The sequence below is a fragment of the Gracilinanus agilis genome, chromosome 4, assembly GCF_016433145.1.
Source record: "Gracilinanus agilis isolate LMUSP501 chromosome 4, AgileGrace, whole genome shotgun sequence".
NCBI classification, from domain to species: domain Eukaryota; kingdom Metazoa; phylum Chordata; class Mammalia; order Didelphimorphia; family Didelphidae; genus Gracilinanus; species Gracilinanus agilis.
In genome coordinates, this window is record NC_058133.1 from 128,614,614 (window position 1) to 128,640,450 (window position 25,837).

Sequence of the window (25,837 nt, forward strand, 5' to 3'; positions counted from 1 at the left end):
TAGAAATGGTGAAAACTCACCAATCAAAAGCTAAGGGGCTCAGGATGGTTCTATGAAGTGTGAGCTAGAGGTGGAGTCAGGAGCATAGAACATGGACCAAGGGTTAGACCCTGTAGGGGCCTGGTTCAGGTTAGGAATTGTAAAATTACAATTACTAGAAGGCTGCTATTTATAAGGGGGTATTACTCCTGCTTATGAGGTTTTGTCAGTCTTCAGGGCCTGAGCTTGAATAGATGCTAATGCTTGATGATAAATCAAGCATGAAAATCCTGGGAACAATAGTTGATTGCATTGACTTAGAAAAATAATCAGCTGCATATATATATTATATATATATATACACACACATATATATATATATTATTATAATTCCCCCCTTAAATCAAACATAAATCTGCTTCTCAACAACTCCAATCCATAAGATGGTGAGGAAACAAAAAGTAGACTGTCTTCAAATGATTCATTAGCTTAATTGGAGAGATAAGACATATCACATGCACAATAATTTGAGCTAGCTTCAAGGTTTGAGGCTGTATTCAATGAGTTCCCAGATACGGTTTTCTAGTACTTTTTTCTAGTTTTTTAGATAGTGCAGCTGCTGGCAAGAATTGAGAAATTCAGGGAGCACCAATATTTCCTGACTGTCCACTATCATGGGAATAAAGAAGTTGATAGGAGAATTGTGATAGAAGAAAAAATGTAGCCCAGGATCTCTCTGGACTATCTGGAACAACAATTAAACATTGGAAAATCTAATCAAAAGGATGAGAGAGGAAACTTCCTGTGTTTATCCACCAAACTAGCTCCCACAGATAGTAACTATAACAAAGAAAGAATAACTCTTGAAATATATAGAAACTGAAGACAAAAAGCCAAGAAAGGGGTCAATAGTAAAGCCATGGCTTCAAATGTCCATACACAAATGCCCAAAGTTAAGGCAATAAGCAGGAGGAACTAGAGGTACTAACAGGGAGCCAAGTATGACCTCATAGTTAGTACTTAGACTTGGTGAAGGTAAAACTGGAATATAGCTCTAAAAGGCCAAAATTTACTCAAAAGAAACTGGAGAGGAAGGGTATTATGATATAGTGATGTGGAGAAATCCAAAAACCATGAGGATGAAGCACTATAGACATCATTTGGGTGATCAGTGGATAGAGCAACAGAAGTGATTTTACCGTTGGAGTATATTACAGTTCACTTGGACAGAAAGAGAAATTTGGGAAACATTATTAACCTAGCACACAGTGTGAAATAGTAGTAATGGGTTACTTCAGTTATATACACATCTACCAGAGTTCTTTCTCTGCCAAAAGAAGAGCAGCCACTAACTTCTTGATATGTCTTATTAATAATTTTATTCTGCCAAAAGTAGAGGAACCAAAATGAAGGAAATCCTAACAAAGAGATACTGGTTTGTAGGGTGGAAATAATGGAAAGGTTTAGGAGAGGTTGAAGTGATCACTCTATAATTTTTGTGAGAGAATAGGAAAATTGCACATAGTCTGACCTACTCCCAAAGTTGGTTTTGAGAAAAGAATAATTAAGAGAAGTAACCTGAGAGGGGAGGGAAGGAAGGGAAATATTCCTTAAGAATTCAGTTCTAATGACCCAAAGGGAAATAATTTCAACAAGGAAGAAAAACAGAAGTTGTCTGAAGAGACCAATGTAGAGGGAGAGAAAACTTAGCAATTGATTTAGATTTTACAAAGATAGGTTGAGAAGATTGGGGAGGAAAAGAGACAAACCAAGGGGTGAATAAGAACATAACATAATAGTGAAAAAAAAAATTAGAACTAGAACTCAGAAGCTGCTGTGGGAAGCTAAGATAACAATGGGGTTTTAAAAATATATTGGGAAAAAAGAGAAGGTCTAGGATCGCTGTCAGAATTGGATGGGATAATAACTTAGAATCAGTCAACGAATATTTATTAAGCTCTTATTATGTGCCAGACACTATGCTAAATGCTAGAGATATAAATAAAAAGAATGAAATAATCCCTAAAAAAATTAGCTTATAGCCTAACAAACACATCTAAAACATATATAGTATGAATATAAAGTTAATAAGTACAAATATACATATAAAGTAAACACAAGGTTGTTTATGATGGAGTACACTGGCTGTTCATGGGGATCAGCAAAGACTGTATGCAGAAAGTGGTGCTTGAGCTGCAAGAAGAGGTGGATGTAAAGGGAGAGTCCAAGTATGGAGAATAGCCAATGCAAAGGCAAGGAGATGAGAAACAAAATGTTAAGAGTTAGGAAAATAGAAGAAATCAGTATGGGTAGACTATAGAATGCAGGAGGTGGAGTAATGGCCAATGAGGCAGGAAGGATAGATTAGGTCTATACCGTTGAGAGCTTTAAAATATAAACATAGGTTATTTTATTTTAGAGGCAATAGGAAGCCATGGAAATTTGTTGAGGGGGAGAGTAACACGATCAGTTATGTGCTTAGAGAAATTTTTTTTTTTTTGGCAACAATGTGTTGGATGGACTGGAATGAGAAGAGAATAAGAGATGAGAAGAGAATAAGAGATAAGAAGGCTGATTAGGAGGCTGTTGCAATAATCTAAATGAAGGCTCATGAGGGCTAGTTGGGCGGGTGGGAAGAAAGGGTTGGATGCAAGAGATGTTATGAAGGTAAAAATAGCAAAATTTGGCAATTGACTAGTTATATGTAGTAAGGAAGAATAAAGAATCCAGGACAATGCTGTCTTAGAACCTGAGACACTGGAAGGATGGTGGCCACTTTGTCAGAAGCTGGGAAATTTTGAAGAGGAGATTGTTTAAGGTGAAAGATAAGACTTCAGTTTCAGATACATTGAGTTTAATATATCTCCAGTTTACCTAATTTGAAATATCCAATAAACAGTAATCTGGGACTGAAGTCTGGGGGAGAGATTGCCCCATATAAATATCAGTCATTTGCATCAAAGAAAATTGATGGGATTACTAAGAGAATATAGAAGTAGAAGAGAAGAGGACCCAGGGCAGAGCCTTAGAGAACATGCACAGATAGAGGATCTGTTATAGATATTCAGGCAGCAAAGGATACTTTGTCCAGTAACCAGAGAAGGAGGAAAAGGTGCATTGGCATCCTTATGACCCTCACCAGGTCCTGTGATGAAGTAGTGAGGGAGGAGTTGAGGTTGCTGAGGCCACTTCCTGTGTGGCTATTTTCTAATCGGAGATGTCTAGGAGAGGGACTGGATGATGACATCAGAAGGGCCTTATATTGACTTACAAGACAGGAAGTCTCTTACTTTCTATTCTTTCTCAGTTTAGCTGCTTAGTTGCCCCACTTCTCTTGGATCCCCTGCCTTCTACTTTGCTCAAATTCTATGGTATCTGCTCAGACTGTGGAGGGAGGCCATTAGTTAGTGAGAAATCATGAATGGTCAATTAATAAATTAACTTAAATTTAATATACATAGCCTCCAGAGAATTTCATTCATTACATGGTCTTACTTTTTTGAGAATCCTTTTCCTTTTATATTTCCTTTCTTTTTTTTTAAATGGAAATGACTCTAATGGGGAAAAATACATTTTTAATCATCCTTTTTAGGGAAAGGCGTGGTAGAGGGATGGGATGGAGATAGTGATTCATTTTTTCCTTGTGACTTTATAATTCTACTAAATCTGAGGATTTGGGGTCCATCTTTATCAGCTGTAGTAGCTTAGAATTACTTACCCTCAGATCCCATATTTTCCTACTTTGGTGGTAAAAAAATCTGATTTGGTACAGGAGGGATAGGATTTATGTGAATAAATACAATAAATGAGACTAATAATAGAAATTACTATTGGGTTATAGATGGTGGGAACCAAGAATATTGAGTTCTGCCTCTTGGAAAATGTCTCATTCTTCTAGACATAGTTTAGACATCCCCTTCTGTGGGAAGTGCTTCCTGATTTCCACAATTGCTAGTGCCATTTCTCCCCAAACTTTTGTATTTATTTGTGTTTCTTCTCTTTATATAGTTTCTTCTGTGTAACTACACTTATAAATGCACCTGACTTCTTGTTCCTTCTGAATAGGAATTGTTTCATTCTTTGTATGTGTCCTCTGCACTGGGCACAAAATTTGACATATAGTAGGTGCTTAATAAATTTTGATTGATTGTCAATCAATTAAATGCCTTGGAGGCAGTGTGGTATAGTGTGAAGTGTAATGAATTTGAAATCAGAGGTTCAAATCTCTGTTCTTCTCTGTAAGCTTGAGCAAGCCAGCTTCTTCCCTACCCACCTCTGCCCCACTTTTCACTTCTTTAGGGCTCCACTTCTTCATTGATAAGTGAATGATACAAAAAAGATATATAAATAATTCCTTTGTGACAAGTCCTGTGCTAACCACTCTAGTAGGGCAGAATGTGTGTGTTGGTGAAAAAGAACACTTCCAAGGAGTTGAGAATTAAGTGACAGTGATATACAAGGAGAAAATTTCAATGGCCTCTTTCACCTCTGATCCTGCTTCCTTCTCTGATGCTTTTTTATTCACTGCAGTTTTAGAGGACTGGAGGGTATAACATCTCTCCTGTAAGAATTTGAATGTATGACTTCATGGTTAAGATGGCGACAGAGTAAAAAGCAGCTGCTTAACCTCTCCTAACCAAAACATATAGGACTTCTCAAGAAGACATAAAAACAAATCCAGAGGAACGAAGGGACCCCACAAGAGGGTGCAGCGTTGGAGGTACGTGGAATCAGGGCATTTCCATGCTATAAAGGGGTGAAACTGCTCTCACTAAAACGTGAGCCGAGCAACCCCTTCTCCCACCCCACACCACCTACAATGCCAAAGCCAGCACAAAAGAATTAGAGCAAGTTTGGGGCACGTATTCAGTCCTTGGCAGCTACCTGGGGTCACTAGGGCCTGCCCCTGAAAGCAGCAAGACTTAAGACCCCAAGAGGCTATAGAACATGTGGACTTTGAACACAGACCCTGAGCACAGGCACAAGTGTGGGTGCGGATGCAAGTGCAGACACGGATCCTGAGCTCAGGCAAAGACTCAGATCCTGAGCTCAGGCTTGGACCTTGAGTGGGGACCCTGTGCAGAGGGGTGCACGACTGTGAAAGCAGTTCCCTGAGACTGTTAAAGGAGCCTCAGGCAGAGGAACAAGCAAGGGGACCACAAGGAGGCTTGACCCTGAGAACTAGACCTGAGATCTCAGGAGCCTAAAGAGCACAGACAGACCCTGAGTATGAGGATAAACCTGAGAGGGCTCAGGGCTAACAATGGCAAGCCAGAGACAAGAACCCCAAAAGATAAAGATCATCAAGAAGAAATCTGTAACACTCGACAACTTTTACACAGTTAAAATCCAGACAACAGAGCAAAGAGCAGAGGAGAACAAACAAGTAATGATATCCAAACCTTCCCAAAATAATGAAAACTGACCGCAAGTTATTGAAGAGTTGAAATCTGAGATGATGAGAAAGATGGAAGAGATTTGGAGAGAGAGGTGGGAAATATAGCTCAAAAGGAAATTAACAGGTTAGAAGACAGAAACTCCCAATTGGAGAAAGATGCCCAAAAATCAAATGAAATGGTAAGCAAATTGGAAACCAAAATCTGGCAAGAAAATAATAGCTTAAAAGGCAGAATTTCACAATTGGAAAGTGAGGCAAGTAAATTGAAGACCAGAAATGACCAGATTGAAAAGGAAAAAAAAAAAGATTATAGCCGAAAACCAGTTCCTAAAGGCTAGAATTGAGCAATTAGAAGCTAATGATCTCTCAAGACAGCAAGAACAAATAAAACAAAGTCAAAAGACTGATAAAATAGAAGGAAACATGAAATATCTCAATGGGAAAGTGACAGACCAAGAAAACAGGTCTAGAAGAGACAATTTGAGAATCATTGGTCTTCCAGAAAAGGCAGAAATTAATAGAAACTTGGACTCCATACTTAAAGAAATTATTCAGCAAAATTGCCCTGAAGTTCTAAAACAAGAGGGCACTATAGACATTGAAAGGATCCATAGATCACCCTCTACACTAGACCCAGAAAAAACAACCCCCAGGAATATAATAGCCAAATTCAAGAGCTTCCAAGTAAAAGAAAAAATTTTACAAGAAGCCAGAAAGAGACAATTCAGATATCAAGGAGCACCAATCAGGATCACACAGATTCTGACAGCCTCCACACTAAAAGACTGCAAGGCTTGGAATATGATATTCAGAAAGGCAAGAAACTGGGTCTACAAGCAAGGATCACCTACCCATCAAAACTTAACTATTTCCAGGGGAATGTTTGGGCATTCAACAAGATAGAAGATTTCTAAGTATTTGCACAGAAAAGACCAGGACTAAATGGAAAGTTTGATATCCAAACCAAAAACCAAGAGAAACATGAAAAGGTAAATAAGAAACAGAGGGGAAAGAAAGAAAAGGTCATTACATCCTGATTAAAGGCAGTATACAATGAGGAAATAGCATTGCTTAATATGTATGCACCAAGTGGCATAGCAACCAGATTCGTAAAGGAGAAACTGGCAGATCTCAAGAAGGAAATAGATAGTAAAACCATACTAGTGGGAGATGTAAATATTCCTCTTTCAGATCTAGATAAATCAGACCAAAAAATAAATAAGAAGAGGTAAGAGAGATGAAGTCCTAGAAAAATTAGATTTAATAGATATGTGGAGAAAAATAAATAGGGACGAAAAGGAATACACCTTCATTTCAGCTGCACATGGTACATTCACAAATATTGACCATGTAATAGGGTTGCAAACAAATGCCAAAGAGCAGAAATAATAAATGTAACCTTCTCAGATCATAATGCAATAAAAATAATAATTAGTACAGGCACCTGGACAGGCAAATCAGAAAGTAATTGGAAATTAAACAATATGATTCTCCAAAACCAATTTGTCAAAGAAGAAATCATAGAAACAATCAACAATTTCATTGAAGAGAATGACAGTGATGAGACATCCTACCAAACTCTGTGGGATGCGGCCAAGGCAGCAGTACTCAGGGGGAAATTTATATCCTTTAGTGCATATATTAACAAATTAGGGAGGGCAGAGGTTAATGAATTGGGCATGTAACTTTAAAAAGTAGAAATCAAGCAAATTAAAAATCCCCAGATGAAAACTAAATTAGAAATACTAAAAATCAAGGGAGAAATTAATAAAATCTGAAGTAAAAGAACTATTGAATTAATGAATAAGACTAGAAGCTGGTATTTTGACAAAACAGATAAAATAGACAAAGTACTGGTCAATCTAATAAAAAAAAGGAAAGAAGAAAACCAAATTGATAGTATCAAAAATGAAAAGGGAGACCTCACCTCTAATGAAGAGGAAATTAAGGCAATCATTAAAAACTATTTTGCCCAATTACATAGCAGTAAATATAGCAATCTAGGAGATATGGATGAATATTTACAAAAATATAAATTGCCTAGATTAACAGCAGAAGAAATAGAATACCTAAATAATCTCATATGAGAAAAAGAAATTGAACAAGCCATCAAAGAACTCCTTAAGAAAAAATCGCCAGGGCCTGATGGATTCACAAGTGAATTCTATCAGACATTCAAAGAGCAAGTAATCCCAATACTATACAAATTATTTGATATGATAAGCAAAGAAGGAGTCCTACCAAATTCCTTTTATGACACAAATGTGGTACTGATTCCAAAGCCAGTTAGATCAAAAACAGAGAAAGAAAACTACAGACCAATCTCCCTAATGAACAGATGCAAAAATCTTAAATAGAATACTAGCAAAGAGACTCCAGCAAGTGATCAAGAGGATCATCCTCCATGATCAGTTGGGATTTATACCAGGAATGCAAGGATGGTTCAACATTAGGAAAACCATCCACATAATTGACCATATCAACAATCTAACAAACAAAAATCACATGATTATTTCAATAGATGCTGAAAAAGCCTTTGACAAAATACAACACCCATTACTACTGAAAACACTAGAAAGTATAGGAATAGAAGGTCCTTTCCTAAAAATAATAAACAATATATATCTTAAACCATCAACAAGCATCATATGCAATGGGGATAAATTAGAAGCCTTTCCAATAAGATCAGGTGTGAAACAAGGATGCCAATTATCACCTCTATTATTTAACATTGTACTAGAAACACTAACAGTAGCAATTAGAGAAGAAAAAGAAATTGAAGGTATCAAAATAGGCAATGAGGAAACTAAGCTATCACTTTTTGCAGATGATATGATGGTCTACTTAAAAAATCCTAGAGAATCAACTAAGAAGCTTGTAGAAATAATCAACTTTAGCAGAGTTGCAGGATACAAAATAAATGCACATAAATCATCAGCATTTCTATATATTTCCAACACATCACAGCAGCAAGAGATAGAAAGAGAAACACCATTTAAAATCACCCTAGACAATATAAAATACTTGGGAATCTATCTACCAAAACAAACACAGGAATTATATGAAAACAACTACAAAACACTTTCCAAACAATTAAAACTAGATCTAAACAATTGGAAAATCATTGATTGCTCATGGGTAGGACAAGGTAACATAATAAAAATGAACATTCTACCCAAATTAATTTATCTAATCAGCGCCATACCTATCAAACTACCAAAAAACTTTTTTTTACTGAATTAGGAAAAACTATAACAAAGTTCATCTGGAATAACAAAAGATCATGAATATCAAGGGAAATAATGAAAAAAATGTGAAGGAAGGGGGCCCAGCAGTACCAGATATTAAACTGTACTATAAAGCAGCGGTCATCAAAATGGTATGGTACTGGTTAAGAGACAGAAGAGAGGATCAGTGGAATAGACTTGGGGTAGGTGACGTCAGCAAGACAGTGTATGATAAACCCAAAGAGCCCAACTTTGGGATAAAATCCACTTTTGACAAAAACTGCTGGCAAATTTGGAAAACAATATGGGAGAGATTAGGTTTAGATCAGCATCTCACACCCTACACCAAGATAAATTCAGAATGGGTGAATGACCTGAATATAAAGAGGGGAACTATAAATAAATTAAGTGAAAACAGAATAGTATACTTGTCAGATCTCTGAGAAAGGAAAGATTTTAAAACCAAGGAAGAGTTAGAGAAAATTGATTTTGATTATATCAAACTAAAAAGCTTTTGTACAAATAAAAACAATGTAGCCAAAATCAGAAGGGAAACAATAAATTGGGAAAAAATCTTTATAACAAAAAATTCTTGCGGGGTCTAATTACTCAAATATACAAGGAGTTAAACCAATTGTATAAAAAATTAAGTCATTCTCCAATTGAAAAATGGGCAAGAGACATGAATAGGCAATTTTCAGATAAAGAAATCTAAAGTATCAATAAGCACATGAGAAAGTGTTCTAAATCTCTAATAATTAGAGAAATGCAAATCAAAACCACTCTGAGGTATCACCTCATACCCAGCAGATTGGCTAAGTGAAAGAAGGGGAGAGTAATGAATGCTGGAGGGGATGTGGCAAAACTGGCACATTAATGCATTGCTGGTGGAGCTGTGAACTGATCCAACCATTCTGGCTGGCAATTTGGAACTATGCTCAAAGGGCTATAAAAGAATGCCTGCCCTTTGATCCAGTCATACCATTGTTGGGTCTGTACCCTAAAGAGATCATAGATAAACAGACTTGTACGAAAATATTTATAGTCACGCTTTTTGTGGTGGCAAAAAACTGGAAAATGAGGGTATGTTCTTCAATTGGGGAGTGGCTTAACAAATGGTATATGCTGGTGATGGAATACTATTGTGCTCAAAGGAATAATAAACTGGAGGAATTCCATGTGAACTGGAAAGACCTCCAGGAATTGATGCAGAGCGAAAGAGCAGAGCCAGAAGAACATTGTACACAGAGACCAAAACACTGTGGTAAAATAGAATGTAATGGATTTCTGTACTAGCAGCAGTGCAATGACCCAGGACAATTCTGAGGTACTTATGGAAAAGAACACTACCCACATTCAGAGGAAGAACTACAGGAGTGAAAACAGAAGAAAATCAACTGCTTGAACACATGGGTCGAGGTGGACATGATTGGGGATGTAGAGTTGAAACTACCACACCAATGCAACTATCAAGAATTTGGAAATAGGTCTTGATCAATGACACATTTTAAAACCAGTGGAAATACGCATCAGCTTTGGGGGGTGGAAGGCTCTTGGGGGTTGAAGGGGAAAGTAAGAGTATGAATTATGTAACCATGTTAACTTTTCTAAAAAATAAATATTAATATTTAAAAAAAAGAATTTCAATGTGTGTGTGTGTGTGTGTATGTATGTGTGTGTTTGATATACATGCTAGTGATATTCTGGTAAAGAGTAGGAAGCCCTTTGCAGAATAAGATTTTTAAATGCGAAAAGGACAGAATACATTTTAATTAGAGGCGAGTGAAAATTAAGATGGTATTTTTCCTCTCTAAGTTCATGGACCTCATAAGTCTCTCCACAGATGCTTTGGGGTTCTGTGGACCCCAGGTTAAGGACATTCATTTAAAAATTTGCAAATAATGTACTTTACAAGTTTTCCCATCAATGCTCAGATATGTGGTACCTATATAGTATAGTATAATGATGTATATATATATATGTATATATATGTATATAGTATAATAACCTTTAAGAGATGGAGTGCCAGGCCCCCTCCCTCAAGTGCCATGCCCATGTCCCTCCCCAGACCACATTCTGTGCCTTCCCCCCCACCCCCACTGAGTGCTTGGTAAGCCCTGTTTCCCCCCTTACTCCACCCAGGAGAGGGAGGAAGCACTTCCATTGGACTGTTGAACAGGAGTGGGTCGGGAGGGGGTAGGTGGCTGCTTCCCACTAGTTAAGTGAGCTATGATCCCCTCAAATCTAGAAAAAAAAGCTCCAGCTTACAGGAAAACTCCTTATTTATAGGAAATTATAACCCTCACTTTAAATGATATCCTTAGACATTTACTTGTAGCCCACCTGTTCTCTCTCAGCCAGGCATCCCTTTGAATGCAAATTGAACAGGCTAATAAGAGGTAAGGGGAAGAAGCATACAAATTAAGCCCAAGTTTGCTTGTGAAAGAATCTGGGGAAGGGAGTTCTAGAACAGGCTATTAGCCTAGCCTTGGGTTCGTAAAACTTATTCTTAAATCACTAGACTAGAGTTTTGAACATTTTTAAAGTACAAACTCAAAAGATACATCCCTAAAACCCCCAAATACTTTGTATAGTAAAGTCATTGGTTGCTTCTGATGATAAAGACATTAGTTGTTGGTATCTCACTCAGGCCAAAAGTAATAGGCCACTGTATTCTGAATGGGGTGGGGCAATCTGATCCTGCAAGGGATGCTGTCTTGAAGAGACCTGCTTACTACTACTTCAGGGGAGAAGGGGAGGGGAAGAGCCCAGCTGCACCTTCCTAGGGCTTTCTAGTTAGGAACTCTGGCAAACTCTGCTGCAGGGATGGGGGCACTAGGGCCTAGGCATATGTGCCCACAGAGAGGTCTATGTGTGCTATAGGTTCACCATTACAGGTATGGTATATCACTTGTATATACTAGTGATATAGTAAAAGTTGTCGGCTCTCAGACCCAGAAATTAAGTGGCAACAGAATGGGGAAGGTCCAGACTAGGTTATTGCAAAATATCCATGGTGGACCAGAAAAGAGATCAGCTTAGCATATGGTTTTTCAGGTTTGCTTTTCCTCTTGTCAGATTTTGGTTCTCCTTTTTTCAATTGGCCCATTTCTTCTTGTATCACATTTTTTCTTGCATTATTTTCCTTTCTTCTTGCATCACTTTCATTTCTCTTCCCCACTTTTCCTTTACCTCTCTTAGTTTTGGAAGTCTTTTTTGAGCTCTTTCAGACTCTGTGTACAATCTGTATTTTTCTTTTGGATTATGTGTGAATTTTCTTTGCTTTCACAGTCCTCTTCTGTGTCTGCACCTTTCTCTTTGTCTCCATAAAAATTCTTTACAGTTAGGTGCTTTTTTGGTTGTTTGATCATTTTCCCTATCTAAGTATAGGTAGACTCTGTTTTCTGGCAAGTTGGGGTACCCTCTTAAACTTCAATCCTTCCTTGATGCTATTTTTGGCTTATTTTCTGAGTTGTTACTAGTTTACCAGATGGTCTGAGCTCTGAGAGCTCCCTCCCGCTGCTGATTCAATTGACCCTTGAGATGTTTCTAGCTTAAAGACTTTCCTCAGGCTTGGTGTAAGCTTTTGATCTCCTTCTGAACTTGATCTGGTCAGGGGATAATCAAATTCTAGCCCCAGGCTTAGGCTCAAGGTGTTCTTGGTTCAATCAGGCACACTTTGATTGCCCTGTCCTGGGGCTCCACCTTTAGTTTAGGACAAAAAGATCCCTGGGAGGCTTCCCCTTAGAACTGTGTTCTCATCCCATATGTGGATTATGTCCTCATCTCAATCCCGGACTGGGATTCTTGGCTTCCCTCTGGGTGAATGTGGATTGGCCCCTTTCAGCTCTGATTGCTCTGGGCTCTGACTCCAGACTTCTCCACAGGTTTGAAATTTCAAGGGGTATGAGTTGACTTGGACCACTATTTGCCCTGGCAGGATCTCAGGGTCTGCCTGTTTGGTAGGGCTTAAGTTCTGAACCTGTAAGTGCAGATGTTGGGGTTGGGGTATGTGTAAGTGTGGTTTGGTCTTGGCTTGTTCTTCATTCGTTGCTATGCCTTCTGCTAGCTCTGCTCCCCTTTCAACTCAGTTCCCCAAATGTTCTCTGCCTACTTTTTGGATTTTTCTTTTTTTGAAGATTGTTTCACTCAGTCTCCCTGTTGGTTCTTTTACTCCTGTATTCGTTTTGTGGCAACATTTTACTCTTGGTTGGAAAAGATTTTCATGGTGAAACAGCGCTGCTGCCCTAGTTACTTCTTGGCTCCCTCAGCTAGCATATGGATAAGAACAGCAGTACCACTGGCTGAACAGCAGCATATGGAATCAGAGGCTCTGGGTTTAAATTCTGACTCCTATGCCTACAACCTATATAATCATAGAAAAATCATTTTATTTTCCTGGGCTTCAATTTCCTAACTTATAAAATCAGAGTCTTTGGTAAGATGGCTTCTGAGTTAATTTATGGCCCCTTAAACATAGGTATTATTTTAATGTAGTATTCTCAGGATAAGAAATAAAGTCTAAGTGTGGGAAAAACTGGACTTATAGGAATAGTGTAATATCTTTTTAAAAATGTCATTAAGGGGTAGCTAGGTGGCTTAGTGGATTGAGAGCCAGGCACAGAGATGGAAGGTCCTGGGTTCAAATGTGGCCTCAGACATTTCCTAGCTGTGTAACCCTGGACAAGTCACTTGACCCCCATTGCCTAGCCTATACCACTCTTCTGCCTTGGAACCAATACACAGTGTTGATTCCAAGACCGAAGGTAAGGGCTTAAATAAACAAACAAATAAATAAAATGTCATTAAATGATTAACATAAAATCTTATAACTTTCTTTCATAGCATACATCTGTTGATGGATACCCTGAACCACACATCCAGCCTACCAAATCAAGTAGCCGACAAAATATACCACGGTGTAGAAATTCCATTACATCTGCTACAGATGAACAGCCTCACATTGGAAATTATCGTTTGCTAAAAACAATAGGGAAGGGAAATTTTGCCAAAGTGAAATTGGCAAGACATGTTCTTACTGGTAGAGAGGTAAGTTTCAATTTTAAGACTTTAATGTATTTCCATACATTTAAAAATCTCTAAAAACTTTCTTATTGTTGGGAAAGGTATGTATACAAACTGTAGGATAGTCTAATTTTATTTATGTGAGCCATTTATGTATTATCTACCAAGAATATCATGACTTTAAAAATTGACCTTTTGAGTAGGAGTGGGAAGGGGGCTGGGGAGTACTCTTATTTCAAAGCTACTTTATATAATAGATATTCTGCCATTTGGGTCTTCCAAGTTCTCCCTTGCTCTTGTTATTTAAATTGTTGTTAGACTTGACCCTAGCTCCTGTCTATTCTTGTTGCTTAAAACTGCAGTTAACAGTGCTTCCTTCTGCCTTTTTGGATAGGAGTTTACCCTGGGTAATTTCCATCCATTAACTATTGCATAAGCCAGCATACTGAAGTTTTAAGTGCTAAGATAAACCTTCTTTAAAAGTCTTTGTTTAGAAATTGTTAACCAGTCTTTGGTAAAAATGATATATTTTTCTTATTTTTATAATTAAATCCAATTTCTTTTCAAATTATGAAAATAACCTTTGCTCTGTATATATACAATTTAAATCCTAGATGGTAATACTAATATTTTGAAGATTTATCTAGAACATTGTAAAAAGGTTTAAGTTATTTTTATTTCTTTGCCTGTATTGTCATGTTTTCCATCTTAATAGTTTTTATCAATACTATTATGTTATGCTATGTATAATAAGCTTGAGGTCTCAGATAATAACCTTATTAGATTACTATTCAAGATTCTGTTGAAAATGTGTAATCATAAATAAATGTTAGGTACCAGGAACATGACTTAAGCATTAAGATTTAGGATAGTTTGAAGACAGAAATTAAAAACTAAGTGCCAAATTTCTTTGATGCCAAATTACATATGGGTGAGGAATAAACAAATGTTATTTGTATACATTTTGAAACTAAGTTGTTAGAACTTATGATGAACAAAAGCAATTTTGTACCTAGTTTAATGGTTCCCAACTTTTTCATGTATGAGAATCCTTTTGTAAAGTAAAATATTTGGTATTCCTCCCCATGATAATTGTTGTATTGTTAGTATTATTGATTAATTTAAAATAATATGGAGATAAATTTAATTAATTAAATATGGAGATAAATTTAATTAATTAAAAATAATATGGAGATAAACATTAATTAGCAATTTCTTTAAATGAATTAATATTTTATAAATCATAAAGCAACTATATATACATTTTAAAATGTTAGTAAATATGTGTGGCACTGTTTGTTTAGACTGTGGAAAGCATGTTGCTCAGTGTATTTAGCCAGTGTGTCAGCTCCTTGAAAATAGGAACTGTTTCATTTTTGTCTTCATGCACTCTTCACATAACAGAATCCATCCACCAACTTCACTAAAGTTCCTTGTGGGTAGAACACTTGAAAAGGGGAACCGGGGACTGAGTGAATATGCATTGAAGGGTTAAAGTTTAAGGAAGGGAGAGCATTAGACTAGACTATAGACACAGAGACACAGAGTATATCAGCATAGTGTAAGCCTGACAGGGAGTTAGCTCTGGTGGTAAAGAGCTTAACTCTTAGCCATACATACTGATTTTTATTTTTATTTTTATTTTTATTTTTATTTTACAAAAAAGAGGGGGAAGGGAGATTGATAATTAAACTGGTAGTCTGATAGACATATTAACATTATGAGGTAATTGTCACAAGATACAAGAGCAGGATCCTAATACAATTGGTATAGCTAATGCCCAGATCAGGAGTTCATTTGACCTCCAGCATATGTCTTATCTGATACTAATGCTAAATGAGTGTTATAAGCAATATAAAGAGCTAGTTAGTCTTCTGGAGTGTAGCGTTGGGGAGAGGATGGAATTTCACAAGGTTATTGAACTCAAGGGCATAGTGCTTTGCACATAGTATGTACTTAATAAATATTTTAATTTTGCATGATTTTTTTTATTGAAGAAGATGAAAATAATGTTTCCTCTACATATGATATATGTAGGAATTATAAAGATATCCATGAGTCTGTAGTATGAGAACAAACCTAGATTAAGATAGAAGCCACAGGTTCAGTTTTATTCTTGAAAACTTCTATGTAATTAGATACTTAATAAATAAATATTTGCGTCATTGGGGAAAAATGAAAAAGTTAGGATTCTCCTGAAGAATTATATCATTTCGTTTTTCAGGTTGCAGTGAAAATAATAGATAAAACACAGCTGAATCCCACCAGTCTACAAAAGGTAAATGTTTATTTCCTTCAAAATGTAAATAATTAGAATATGGGAGGTAGTTTTAAGATATTGTTTAAATGTAGTATACTACTATAACTCCTTAGGCTCTATTTCTGATTGGAGATGATACTGAAACACATGATTTACATTAAAAAAAACCCTATTGTATAACTATAATTTCTTTAAAATATAGTGTGTTGGTCTGATATAGGCTAACTCTAAAAGTGAACTGCAGTCCTAAAAATATGTTTTTGAAAGGAGGAAAACATAGTATTTGCACTAATAAATGATTATCCAAAATTACAATATTAAAAACACTGTGAAAACATAAATTAGATAATTAGGGAGGGGTAAATATATTCAAATCACTAGCCCAAGGGGCAGGCCCCTGGAAATCTACCTATTGAAAGGTAGGTGCCATTAGCAAATACACAAAAATATATATGGGTGAAAGAATACAGAAGACATAGAGAAAGTAAAGATAAAAGCACAAGTTTATGTCACACTCAATTTTTAAAAAGTCAAATAGAAATGGAGATGGAGTTTTCTGTTCTTACTAATGAACTGCTAATCAAATAATTATTTGAAATGAAGGAACACAGGATAAAACATTTAGATCTGAATGGAATCTTAAGAGATCATCCAGTACAACCTCTTTATTTTATAGATGAGAAAATTGAGACCTAGAGAGGATAATTTGGTTAAAGTCATACAGATAATAAGTGACATTGTTGTAATTTAAAAGCAAGTGGTCAGTAACCAAATTCAGTATTCTATTGTTCAAATACCTGAATGATATAAAAGTTTTTGTCAACTGCCATATTTGGACATCAGAAATACTTGATAGTCAAATATATAGTTGAGAGGTAATTCTAGAGATAGTCATTGTGATGTTTATATGGCCAGCTAATAGTCTATAAACTGAAGCCAAGAACTTAATAAATTCCTTTGAAGTACTATAATTAAAAGTAGGTAAGGCATAGTGGGAGAGAAAGCAAGAAAGACAATCAGAGAGAACAAATGCCATTTGACATTTATTTCTGAGTTTTCAAAGTCTGAAAACATTCTCAAACACAAAGGCTGCATTACTTAAAAATAAACACAAAATTTTGAAAGTAAAGTACTTGATAATTATGGCAAAGTTTTATAGATAAAAGCAATATTCTTTGACTCTTAGCAGCGCTTGTCAGAAAATAATAGGACAGGAGTTCACCACATAAGTAAATGTGATAAGAATAGATTTTGGGCTAAAACAGGTAGAATTTTGTCTTTGGAAATTATATAAATCAGCAAGCATTTATCAAGTTTCAATTATGTGCCAGGCCAAGTTCTAGGAACTGGGGTTGCAAAGACAAAACCACAGCTATATTTGCCTTCAGGAAGTTTACATTTTGTTGGGAAGATGTGTTTAGTTTCTTCCTTCTTTATTATGATTATTAGACTGAAGATTTGTTTGGGGACTTGTCAGATTTACCAATTTTTAGAGCTTTCCAGTTCTCTAAAATGCTGCATAGTCTCTATTCTATGTATTCTTTAGAATGCAGTCAGTTTTAACTCACATTACTTTTAAATTGGAAATTAATACATCTAATATGCCAAATATAAGACTTTGGATCAATAAAATAGATTATAAATATATTATTTTATAAAATATAGTATTTTAATTTAATCTTCCTTCTATGAAAGTGTTTGATAATATATACTTGTTCTGCAAGGAGGTCAATGCAAACCTCCCTCCCCCCCCTTTTTTTTTAAACCCTTACCTTCCATCTTAGAATCAATATTGTATATTGGTTCCAAGGCAGAAGAGTGGCAAGGGCTAGGCAGTGGAGGCTAAGTGACTTGCCCAGGGTCACACAGCTAGAAAGTAAATGAAACCAGATTTGAAGCCAGGACCTCCCATCTCTGGGCCTAGCTCTGCATCCACCAAGCCACCTAGCTACCCTCTTTTTGTTGATTGGAATTGTAGATTACTTAGTTGAAGTAGACTGTGGCTGTCAGTTAATATAAAGTTTTAAAAGCAGCTCAGATCTGTTGTAGTAGAAGATTCTTATTGTTGAAAACATCTGAGTATATGTGTTTGTTACCCATTAGCCTATTCTTATCCACCATGTTCCTGAGACTATATATCACAGTTATATTTGTGTGCACTGCTGAAATATGTGAACACAAAGAAAGATGGTTTTTCAACTATAGTGCCATCTGTATGTCTTGAGTGACTAAAAGCTGAGAAATTGTTTTTATAAATTATTTCTGTTTTGAAATATAATTTGTGATAAACATCATAAAATGTTTCTACTCTAAATAAAGATGTGCTTTGGTGTTTTCTCTTTAAATTTCATATAATAAAGGCATGGTAAAAAGGAAAGTCTACTTTTATTTGGTGGACTTTGGTCTTTTTTTAAGTATCTAATGTTTTTTAAAAAATTAAAATCTTTATTTTTATTTTAATAAGAAATTTCTGCATGAATTTTCTAAAATTATATAATCCATATTGCCTCCCTTCTTTCTTCCCTCCCCCTCCCAGAGCTGGCAAGCAATTCAATCTGAGTTATTTATGTATTATCACACAAAACGTGTTTCCATATTGCTCATTTTTGTAAGTGAAAAATCTTATTTTTTTGATAGATGTCCTTTGTGGAGGGTGATAGGCTAAAACAAATAAAATTTGTAAATTTTATTTTACTTTTTAAATTATTTGTATTCACTTATTTTACAAACATGTAAAAACTGGATGAGAGAAATAAGATAACCAAATCATCATCATTATCAGTTCATGCTCCTATACAAAACAGTGATGTTAATGAGGTGAAGGTCAAATATCTTCCCCACCTATTAACTGCTAAGTAATATTCATATCATTGTTTCTATCTCTCTCCTTCGACCCTTCCCCCTTCAGTGTCATTCCCTCATAGAATCTCTCCTTCTCCATGTATTTAGTCATATCCCACATGGTACCTAGGCTTCCTGGAAACTCCACTTTAGGGCCTTCAGTAGGTCTTCTTCCTATGTGATTATTAGTAAGGCAAGTTTCTATACATGAAGAAAGAAAGGAAGGAGGAGGCAGGAACAAGGGAGAGATCTCCAGAAATTTTCCTCTTAGGAACCCAAAATTGTACCACAACTTACTCTTTTGAGTTTATGTAGATCTTAGAAAGCCCACTATAGTCATAAGCAGCTATTCTGGAAACCTGGAAGTCTGAAAAGGGAATGGTGCTATCAGCAAGTATAACTAACATGGGATAGCAATGGCAACAGCTTCTTCAAACTACTGTTCAGGATTGCCTATATGTTGTTTTATTTGGTTCATATATGATGCTATTCCATTTCCTGAGACTGTACTGCTGACATGTTAGCAATGATGTTAAGGATGGTGGAAACTAGGGTCCATTTATTTCCACGGGCTGTAGATATGCAGTTGTTGTTGAGTTTTCCATCAAGTGTCTTGGTTAGGGCATTGTTAGGGTTTAGAAGTAGCTTCTACTATCTTGGTCCTGGTCTAAGTTTATTGCTGATATAGTACCATTTCATGGTCTGAGCTCTAGTTTTCAGACCAAGGGAACTGATTTTCAACTTGAGATTCTTTCCAATCATATGTCCCATAACAACAGCTCAATCTCTTACTAGCTGTACCTGCTGCTACCACTATAGTTGGACTCTGTGGCCATTAATTTTGTGGCTATTTATGATTGTATAGAGAGACAAAAGAAGCCTAAGTGATGTAGTTTGGCTGATACCTGTCTTAGACCTGTCACTATTTAAAAATGTATTTGTTACATTAAAATTTCCAGGTGACACTCTCCTTCCCTCCCCTGCCCCCATTAGAGAAGGCATTATTTGATAGGATATATATATATATATGCACATATATATATACATATATATATATAAATAACACTTGTGCTTATTTCTATTTATCTCTTCTTTCTTCGAAGGTAGAAATACATTCTTCAAACAATATTTCTTTTGTTGCTTATAATGTTCTCTTGATTCTGCTCAAGTGTTCCACAGTCTTCATAACTTCATGTATGTCTTTCCATGTTTAAAAAATAACCTCAATATTTTTTAATAGCATAGTAATGTTCCATCACAATCATACCACACTTTGTTTAGCTGTTCCCACATTGATGGGCATCCCCTTAATTTCCAGTTCTTTGCCACCACAAAGAGAACAACTATAAATATTTTAGAACATGTAGGTTCTTTTCCTTTTTCCCTGATGACCTTCGGAAATAAAACTAATTGTGATATTGCTAGGTCAAAAGGTATACAGTTCTTGAACTAAAGGAAAAAATATTCTAGTTATAAGTTACAGCAGTTTCAGTAGGCATAGATATGGTCAGAAACAACTTAATTTTACATTGGGGCGTAATAAACCTGTAATACTTTTTCCAAAACTCAATCCGTGCCAGCTTTATCTCTTTAGGAATGAAGAAAGAATAATTTACTCCATTAATCTTCAGCTTGTTGACAGCAAATTGTTCTTCAATTTTCTGAGGAAAACTCATTCAATGATACCTTATTTTTCCTTACTATTAATGCCTTTCATTTTTATTAAATAGTGAGTCCACTTGATTTTGTAGTAAAAATCAGTTAGAGTAAACTAGAGTGAGAATCATCATCAGTCATTTAACAAATATTTAAGTACCTACTACCTTCCTGACACTTAGTTTAAAGAAAGTAGAAAAAGAGTTCCTGCTCTCAAGGAATTCATAGTATAATGGGGAAGACAGCCTTCAAATAACTATGTACAAACAAGATATACAAGGAAAATTGAGGGTAGTCTCAGAGGGAAGGCACAAAGCTTAAGGAGTCCTGAAAAAGGCTTTTTGCAGAAGATGGGACTTGAAAGAAACTTAACAGGTGGGAAAGAACTCCAACCATGAAAGATAGCCAGCAAAAACACTTAGGATATGGAGATGCAGTGTCATATTTGAGAAGTAGAAGTAGCAAGAAATCAACATTACTAGTTCATACAATATATAATGGAAGAATTAAGTCTAAGAAGCTTAGAAAGATAGAGTGGGACCAGATTACCAGATTGCAAAGAGCGTTAAAAAGCAAACACAGGATTTTTATATATGATCTTCTAGGTAATAGGGACACATTGGAGCTTTTTGACTAGGGATATAATATTAGACCTGTACTTTGAGTAATTATTTTGTGACAGCTCAGTGGAGGGTGGGCTAAGTGGGGAGAGAAGAGGTAGGGAGACCAAAAGGATATTGTAATGTAGACATGAGGAGACAAGAGCCTGCATTATGGTAGCATTTCAGAGGAGAGAAAGGGTTAAATAAGAGATCTTATGAAAGTAGAGATGATAAGATTCAATAATTATTTGTATATATTGAGGAATTGAAGTTGATAACCTAAGTTACATGCTTCTTGGGTGACTAGAAGGATGATAGTACCTTTGATACTAATGGAAAAGTTAAGAAGAAGGGAAGGTTTTGACAGATAAATTCAGTTTCAAAATAGTTTATACTGGACATAATAGTTTGAGATGTCTAATATGCATTTGACGATGTGAGAGTATAGGTTGGGAAAGAAAAGCTCAGACCAGACAAGTAGGTCTAAGAGTCATCTACATAAACATGAAAATTGGTTACATGGTTGTTGATGAGATCACTAAGTGAAATAGCATATAGTAACAAGAAAAGGGGATCTAAGATAGATCCTTGAGGACTTCTACAGTTAATGGATGTGATCTGGATTAAAATCAAGCAAAGGAGACAGAGAAAAAGCAGATATGTAGGAGGAGCAATGTCACTCCAGCTACAGAATAATTAGATTTGTTTAGCTATTATTATTCTTCAAAACTATCTGCTTTCTCATAGAAAAGGCTAAACTTTGTCAATGAAGGAATTACCCATACTGACAAAAATCAGATTTATGAAAAAAAGTTTTTATTTACCATTTTTATTTTACATATAATACATATATAAAATAATATAAATTGTAACATATTACATATGATTTGTTATAAATACGTAATCAGTTATGATAAATGTGCTTATTCAAGAGAAAAAGTTCTCATATTAAAAAATCTGTTTCACACAATCCCCCCTCCAATCTCTCTCCTGAAGAAGGCAGTTAATAGGATATAGGTTGTATATATATTATCTTGTAATACATATTTCTCTGTTCATCATATTGTGAAGCAAGACATATTGATTTCACTAGAAAAAAATTCATAGAGGAAATAAAATATAGAGTGTGCTGTTTAAATCTGCATTTAGACTTTGTGTTTCTTATATGGTAGTGGATAGCTTTTTTTGTCTTGACTTACTTGGAGTTTTCCTGAATCCTTTGCCTAAAAGTGATAATAGTGTCAGTTACTTTGTATCGTCATTAATTATTGTTGTTACCATGTATACCATCCTTTTGGTTCTCACTTCACTTTGAATCACTTCATTAAGGTCTTTCTGGGCTTTTTTTGTGACCATTTTGTTTGTCATTTCTTATAGCACAAATTGTATTCTATTACAATCATAAACCACAATTGTTCAGTCATTCCCTAATTGATGGACCCTTCAGCTTCCTGGTCTTTGCCACCACAAAAAGGACTGCTATAAATATTTTAGAACATATAGTTTCTTTTCCTTTTTGTCTTGATCACCATAGTGATATTACTGATATTGGTATTACTGATACCTGATAGTGGTATTACTGTGTCAAAAAACATATACTTTTATGACTCACTAACAATATATTAGTGTTTCTGTTTTACCACATTCCATCACACATTTGCCATTTTGCTGTTTTATCATTTTAGTCAACATAATAAGTGTGAGATGATATCTCAGATTTGTTTTGATTTGCATTTCTCTAGTCAGTAAATGTTTAGAGCAATTTTTGATGTAGTGTTATATATCTTTGGTTTCTTCATCCAAAAACTGTCTTTTAATAACTTTTAATTGTTTTATCAATTGGGGAATGGCTCACACTCCTATACTTGACAAAGTTTGCTATATAGTTTACATATCAGACCTGTATCTGAAGAACTGTCCATAGAAATTTCCCTAACTTATTGCTTTCCTTCTAATCATGGCGACATTAATTTTATTTGTACATAACCTTTTCAGTTTAATATAGTGGAAATTATCCATTTTACATTTCACAGTGCATTCTTTCTCTTTTTTATTCATAGATTCTTCTCCTATCTGTATATCTGATAGGTAACATGTTCCCTGTGCTTTTAATTTGTTTATAATATCTCCTTTTAAAACTAGATATTTTGTCCATTTTGATCCTATTTTGGTAAGTGGTATAAGATTGATATATATTTCATTTCCACCAACTACTTTCAAGTTTTCCCAACAATTTTTATGAAGTAGAGAATTATTATTCAAAAACTTGGAACTTTACCTTTGTCAAACACAAGGTTACTGTAATCTTTTACAACTGTTTGTTTTATATTTATTCTGTTCCATTGATCTAATTTTTTATTTCTTAGCCAGTACCAGATAGTTTTGATAATTACTTCTTCATAATATAGTTTGAAATATGGTATTGTTAGACCTTCTTCCTTAACATTTGTTTCATTATTTCCTTTGATATTCTTGACCTTTTTTTCTGAATGAATTTTGTTGTTTTCTTTTAGTTCAATAAAGTAATTTTTTAAATAATTTAATTGTAATGGTATTGAATAAGTAGATTAGTTTGGGTGGGATTGTCATTTCAATTGTGTTGGCTCTCCCCACCCAAAAACAATGACTATTTTTCTGATTATTTAAATTTGTTTTTTGTTCATATAAAAAGAGTTTTAAATTATGTTCATATAATTTTTAGATTTGTTTTTGAAGATATACTCCTAGGTATTTTATTCTATCTATGACTAATTTAAATGGGTCATCTCTTGCTATCTCTTCTTGCAGGACATTGTTAGTGATATAGAGAAATGCTGATGATTTATGTGAGCTTATTTTATATCTTGCTGCTTTAGTTAAATTGTTTCAATTAATTTTTTATTTGGATCTAGGATTTTCTATATATATCATCTTTGAAAATAGATAGTTTTTTATTTCTATCCATTTCTGATAGCTTCAATTTCTACTCTTATTGCTATTCCTAGCATTTCTAGTACAATATTAAATAATATTGATGATCATTGGCATCTTTATTTTGCTTATGATCTTAAAGGGAAGGCTTCTAATTTATTCCCATTACAGATAATATTTGCTGATAGTTTTAAATAAAAACTTCTTATAAATCTAAGGGAAAACCCATTTATATTTATGCTTTCTAGTGTTTTTTAAGGGTGATTTATTTTATCTCATTTAAACATTTATTAATATTTATTTTTTAGAAAAGTTAACGTAGTTACATAATTCATGCTCTTACTTTCCCCTCCACCCCCCATGGCTGATGCATATTTCCACTGGTTTTAACATGTGTCATTGATCAAAATGTATTTCCAAATTGTTGATAGTTGCATTGTTGTGGTAGTTTCTAGTCTACATCCCCAATCATGTCTGCCTCAACCCATGTGTTCAAGCACTTTCTAGTGTTTTTAATAGGAATGAATGTTTTATTTTGTCAAAAGCCTTTTCTGTATCTATTGATAGAATAATGTGTTTTTTGTTGATATAATCAATTATTTTAAAGTTCTCATTATATCTGGTATAAATCCTGTTTGGTCATAATGTATAATCTTTGCGATATATTGTTGTAGTCTCCTGGCTAATATTTTGTTTTGAATTTCTGCATCTTTATGTTAATAAAATTGGTCTGTAATTTTCTCTTTTTTTGCTTTTCCTGGTTTAAGTATCAGCACCATATTTGTTTCATAAAAGGAATTTGGTAGAATTCCTTCCTTAATAATTATTCTAAATAATTTGTTTAATATTGGAATTAGAAGACCTTTAGATGTTTTGTAAAATTATCTTGCAAATCCATCTAGTCCTGACCCTTTCTTTTTTAAAGTCATATATATTTTGTTGATTTTTTTTCATAAAACCAATCTTCATGGTTTTCTTACATTCAGTTTTGTTAATCCCATTTTTACTTTTTTGGATTTCCAATTTAATATTTGAGAATTTCTTAAAGTCCTGGTCTTCTGTCTTAGATTAGTTCCAAGACAGAAGAGCAGTAAGGTTTAAAGGCAGTTGGGATTAAGTGATTTTCCCTGGGTCACAGAGTTAGAAAAGGTCTGAGGCAAGATTTAACCCAGGATCTTTTTGACTCTACTGAACTACAATGTTGCTCTAATTGATGATTTTTAATATTTTCTTTTAATTTTTTAAATTCTATTTAAAAATACATTTTCATTAATTTGTTCTTTTTTTAATTTAAGCTTTTAGAAATAAAAATTTTTCTTTAATTACTACTTTGGCTCTATCCCATCAGTTCTGATATGTTGTCTTGTTATTATCATTTTCTTTAATAAAAATAAAAATTAAAAAAATATTTATTGTTTCTGTGATTTGTTCTTTAATCTACTTATTCTTTAAGATTAAGTTATTTAGTCTCCAATGATTTTCTGGCCTATTTTAAAATATAATTGTATTGCATTATGTTGGAAAAGGATGCATTTAATATTTCTGCTTTTCTGCAATTAGTTATAAATTTTTTCTGTCTTAATATATGACCAGTTTTTGTAAAAGTACCATGTATTACTGAGAAAAAAGTATATTCCTTTCTATCTCCCTACAGTTCTCTCCAGAGAGCTAGCATATCTACCTTATCTAAGATTTTATTTATTACCTTAACTTCTTTCTTATTTTTTCTTTGTTTAAAATTATCCACTTCTGAGAGAGGAAGATTTAAATCTACTACTATTACAGTTTTGTCTTTAGCTTTTCCTTTAAAAATGTGTATACAACAAATTTGGTATGTATGTGTTTTAGTATTGACAATGCTTTATTATCTGTGGTACCTTTTTAACAGAATGTGGTGTCCCTGTTTATTTCTATTAGTTTGAAGTATTTCAGCTTTAAC

At 34.6% G+C, this 25,837-nt stretch overlaps 1 protein-coding gene across 1 annotated transcript in view; it reads left to right on the forward strand.

The window, feature by feature from the left end:
• MARK1 (microtubule affinity regulating kinase 1) overlaps positions 1 to 25,837 on the forward strand; it is a 194,095-nt gene that overhangs the window by 74,073 nt on the left and 94,185 nt on the right. The window contains exons 2-3 of the mRNA XM_044674753.1: positions 13,450 to 13,653; positions 15,854 to 15,907. Of these exons, the coding sequence (XP_044530688.1) occupies positions 13,450 to 13,653; positions 15,854 to 15,907 (258 nt within the window). The remainder of the gene's footprint in view (positions 1 to 13,449; positions 13,654 to 15,853; positions 15,908 to 25,837) is intronic.